Raw genomic sequence first — 5,266 nt, 5'->3', positions numbered from 1 at the left:
GTGTGTGTGTGTGTGTGTGTGTGTGTGTGTGTGTGCGCGCGCAAGTTTTCATTAGCGTTTATTTCAGTGTTTTTCCTTTCAGAAATAGTAACAATTGCCTTTTGTTTAAGCCTGTCTCGTCGGTAGGGTCGTGGCCAACTGAATAAGCCATGATGAGCATATAAGCATAATTGTATAGGTAAGCTTGCAGTCATTTAGTGCGAAGGTATCTCACTTTAGCACAGGTATGTGTATGCTCCATTACTGCTTACGTGTGTATGTGTGTGTGCGTGTGTGTGTGTGTGTGTGTTCTTTTGTATGCATGTGATTGTTTTTGTGCCTGTGTTTAACCCAGGCAATCTCAAATGGAGAATCCCAGGAATGTTTTACAAAGTTTTGCCATACTTTCAATTGAAGAATGTGAATCATTTTGGCTGGTTCTTTCTTGAAGAACTTCAAAAATACAAGGATTCAAGGCAAATAAGTTTTTACATAGCGCAGTTTTTCTATGATGATTTGTACAGGTGAAAATCTGGATATAAGAGCTGTAAGTTTTTCATTGGGTTTTTATGTTTGTGTATAGTGTAAAGAACTCCTTCGGTCACGAATGACCATGGGATTGCACCTAGAACGTTCCTCTCCGAGGCACAAGTCCAGGCAAAGTTATTTGTCGAAGACCAGCAGTCACCCATGCATACCAGTCCCACCTCTCCATGCCACCGATGTTATCCGAGGGAAAAGTAGGGGGTCTATACCAGTGCTCCGCAACCTTTCACTTGCGGCGCACTTTTATTCTTTTCAAAATTCGGTGGCACGCCTGAATTAAAAATATAACTAGAAGTATAGGGAACACAATTGTATTCAGGCACATCTAGCATCGTCATGTAGCACACCAGTGTGCCGCGGCATTTCAGTTGCGGCACATTCTTATTCTTTTCAAAATTCGGCGACACACTTGAATTAAAAATATAATTAAAAGTATAGGGAACAAAATTATATTCAGGTGACACTGCGGCACACCTAGCTTCGTCTCGTAGCACACCAGCGTGCCGCGGCATTTCAGTTGCGGTGCACTTATATTCTTTTCAAAATTTGGTGGCACACCTGAACTAAAAATATTACTAAAAGTATAAGGAACAAAATTATATTCGGGTTACACTGCGGCACACCTAACATCGTCTCGTAGCACACCAGTGTGCCGCGGATACCGGTTGCGGAGCACTGGTCTATACAGCTGGGAACCGGTGGTGACGCTATTCATTTCTACAGCTGAGTGAACTGGAGCAACGTGAAATAGTGTCTTGCTCAAGAACACAACACACAGACCAATCCGGGAATCGAACTCAAACCTCGCGAGTAAAAACCCTTCGCTCTAACCACTGAGCCATGTGCCTTCACATATTATTAGCGACGAAAACAGTATTAGTACCAAAAAGTAATCTTTACATCCACCTTAACGTGAATGCTTTTTAGAACACCGAATACTATGTCATTATCCTTGAGTGATTCTCTCATATAGTCGTTTGGTGCATAAAAGCACACACATAGATCGTAGCAGACAATGTATGCACCAGTGTATGAATGACTGTATGGATATTTATATGTATGTATGTATGTATGTATGTATGTATGTCATTATTCAGTTTATTTCAAGATTTCTTGCCAATAGAGAAAGAACCGGTTTCTAACCTAGATCCAAAGTTCCTTCCTTGGAATTTCAACATCAACAACAGGGTATGTATGTATGTATGCATGTACATACGTATGTATGTATGTACGTATGTGAGCGTGTGTCTACATGCAAACATGTGCGCTTGTATATAAATATATGTAAGTATAATGTGTGCATGAATGTAAGTATATATGTGAACATGGTTGCGTGTATGTCTCTATGTATGCTTGTTTGTATCCATGTATGTGTATATATATATATATATATATATATATATGTATGTGTGTGGTTATGTATGTGCTGTGTATATGCATGTGTGTACATGTGTATATACATTTATGTTCATAAGTACGCATACGTGTATACTTGTTTGTATGTTTCAATACATGTATATATACACGCGCGCGCGCGTGTGTGTGTGTGTGTGTGTGTGTGTGTGTGTGTGTGCGTGCGTGCGTGCGTGCGTGCGTGCGTGTGTGTGTGTGTTTATCCATATGCTACCATGTATGTATGGACATGTATGGACAGAGATGGATGGATGGATGTGCACTTATGTTGGGAGACATTATATGAGAAAGACACTCACCTTATAAAATTCATATCTGCAGACATTGTAAATATTATTATTCTTGAATAGAAATAATTTTTAAAAAAAGCTCTCTCCAAAAATGCTTCTTATAACGGTTGCCTCCCTTGATCAGCTCTCTTTAGTTCGTTTGACAAAGTAGATGTTTTTGTTTATGGCCGTTGCTCCCAATTCTGTATAGGCAGTTCTTTGCGTTCAACTGATCGGCAACGTCTACATAGATAAATAATCTCCTCTTGATTTATGACCCAATATATTCAACAGCAAAATTAGATTGTTTTGTCGTCTGGTTTAATGATTCGTTCATACGGTTGTCAAAATATGTTCAGTGCATGCGCAGTATATATTTTTCTTGTTATTTTATTTTACGTATAATGTCAGCCAAACAGTTGTAGCATGCAGTGCTTAGCAACCAGAGTAAGTGAGAGTTTTCGCGCAACTGCTTCTACTCTCTCGTAAGCGATCGTATCCGCTTAAGACTTTTCAGTGGTTAGTTTACTTGCTCTATCTAAACACCAAATTTTTGTTCATATATATATATACATATACATATACAGAGAGAGAGAGAGAGATACACAATATTATTTGCATGTATATGCACACATATGAACACAGAGGAAGTGAGAATGTGAAGGGGGGAGGTTTTGTAACGGAAGTCTAGCTATGAGGTAAGACCACATATATTTCCTTTATATCATGTATCAGAAGTTTATGCTTTTCATCTATTATTTCCCAAATAACTCATGATTACATGAATAGATGTTGCGTACTTTTGGCGAAAAATACATTCCTAAAACTAATCATGATGTGCCCCGTGGAGTACGTAGGTGTGTATGCATATGTGCTATTTCTTTACTACCCACAGGGGGCTACACACAGAGGGGACAAACAAGGACAGACAAACGGATTGATTCGATTATGTTATTTAATCGACCCCGAAAGAATGAAAGGCAAAGTCGACCTCGGCGGAATTTGAACTCAGAACGTAGCGGCAACCGAAATACCGCTAAGCATTTCGCCCGGCATGCTAACGTTTCTGCCAGCTCACCGCCTGTATGCATATGTGTGTGTGCATGTATATGTGTATGCATATGTATATGTGTATGCATATGTGTGTGTGCATGTATATGTACTTGTGTGTGTGTGCGCAAGTTTAGGTTTGCGTGTACGTATGTATTAGAAAGCCGAGCTGTGAGAGGAAATTACAAGAATGTAAATAAATTCTTTGTGTGTTTTAGAGGTGTAGAGCTGCGAGACACCGTTTTGCGGTGTGTTGAATGCCTCACAGTGGAGATGAACTCACTTTCTTGCATAGAATAGTCAGCTGCTATATAAAGCAATCATGAATCAAACTAATGCTGTTGTGGATAGCTTAATTTGCATATTTGTGCTTTTACGAACATTAAGACAGAGCAAATAAACTGGTCACTGAAAGTCTTAATTTTGCAACCAATATAGCAAGCCTGATTACGACCTGCTGGGGATTTCATTCGACAATGGGTCTGAAACAGCTGTAGGAAATGAAATCATTATTAACTCTATGTATTGTGTACTTTTACTCCATGTTTATATATAAACTCATGTGGAGGCGCAATGGCCCAGTGGTTAGGGCAGTGGACTCGTGGTCATAGGATCGCGGTTTCGATTCCCAGACCGGGCGTTGTAAGTGTTTATTGAACGAAAACACCTAAAGCTCCACGAGGTTCCGGCAGGGGATGGTGGCGAACCCTGCTGTACTCTTTCACCACAACTTTCTCTCGCTCTTACTTCCTGTTTCCGTTGTGCTTGTAATTCAAAGGGTCAGCCTTGTCACACTGTGTCCCACTGAGTATCCCCGAGAACTACGTTAAAGGTACACGTGTCTGTGGAGTGCTCAGCCACTTGCACATTAATTTCACGAGCAGGCTGTTCCGTTGATCGGATCAACTGGAACCCTCGACGTCGTAAGCGACGGAGTGCCAACAACACAACACATATAAACACAAGCATACATACAAACACGCACATACACATAGAAAGAGAGAGAGGGGGAAGAGTGACCGACAGCGTGGGAAATAGTAAGATAGTTACGTCTTCTAGTCATCTTAAGATCTAGCAAGGCGGGAACATTATGCTTTACTGATGAAGTTATATCAGGCGGAAACATGTCTAAAGTTGTCACCGTACGGTGGAAAACGACACTCACATCTTACTTTATTCAACTTTTATTATCTAAAATTTAGACATCGTTTCCTCTGTTATTGCTGATTAAGAATATCATCATTAATTTAATGATTGTTTCTCTTCGTTTAGGGTATAAATTGATAAAACGAAAATATCTTGGTTCACAACATTAACTACGTCAGCTGCGGTTTAACTACTTGTTATCTATGCAGAAGGCGTGACTGGGTGATTGCGTTATTGCATACGCACGTACATATACACATATACACGCACATATACATATATACACACATATACACAGAGAAATGCGTGGTTACGTCCCATAAGCCGGGACCATCTGCACCAAGTCTTTTATTTTTCAACTGGTTTCAGTCACTGGACTACGGCCATGCTACAGCAAAGCCTTCAAGGATTTAAACCGAACAAATACAAACCCCAGGACTTATATTAAATGCGGCATTCATCCCGTCGAAATCTATTTGCCGAATTGGTAAGTTATAGGAACGTAAACAAAGAAACACCAGTAAGAGACAAACAAAAACACTGAGGCATACATATGATGGTGGTGGTGGTGGTAGTGGTGGTGGTGGTGGCGGAAGCTGCTACTGCTCTCGTTCTTGTTTTTACTCGGAAAACGTCACCGTGAGATTTGAGGTAAATAGATTTGGCTGCTGTTTCATGTAGCTCTAGCCTGCTCGTCCACGTACGGGCACCACCACCCCTAATAGGCCGTATGTAATCTAATCTCTATCCTATGTTACGGTCTACTATTGATGTTTATTAACAGGAGGCGTTGAACTGCTTTACTGAAAGTAATGGAAGCAACGGTTAAGAACAGTTAATGCGGTCGGCGGCGGATGGTGGCA

At 40.5% G+C, this 5,266-nt stretch overlaps 2 protein-coding genes across 5 annotated transcripts in view; both read right to left on the bottom strand.

Moving 5' to 3' along the window:
- Positions 1-5,266, bottom strand: part of LOC106877747 (uncharacterized) — a 260,355-nt gene that overhangs the window by 208,238 nt on the left and 46,851 nt on the right. The window lies entirely within an intron of this gene.
- LOC106877776 (dual specificity protein phosphatase 14) overlaps positions 1-5,266 on the bottom strand; it is a 24,448-nt gene that overhangs the window by 9,064 nt on the left and 10,118 nt on the right. For 2 of the 4 annotated variants that reach the window (XM_014926794.2, XM_052974376.1), the window contains exon 2: positions 2,238-2,450. The exons of 1 other annotated variant lie outside the window; for it this stretch is intronic. In XM_014926794.2, the coding sequence (XP_014782280.1) occupies positions 2,238-2,263 (26 nt within the window). In that variant the 5' untranslated portion in view covers positions 2,264-2,450. Of the gene's footprint in view, positions 1-2,237; positions 2,794-5,266 lie in introns of those variants that run through there. One more of the 4 variants, XM_014926788.2, reaches the window with a different exon arrangement.

The sequence above is a fragment of the Octopus bimaculoides genome, chromosome 18 (assembly GCF_001194135.2).
Source record: "Octopus bimaculoides isolate UCB-OBI-ISO-001 chromosome 18, ASM119413v2, whole genome shotgun sequence".
Taxonomy (NCBI): Eukaryota; Metazoa; Mollusca; class Cephalopoda; order Octopoda; family Octopodidae; genus Octopus; species Octopus bimaculoides.
Note: the sequence above shows the minus strand (reverse complement) of the source record. Positions and strands in the feature narration are given on the sequence as shown.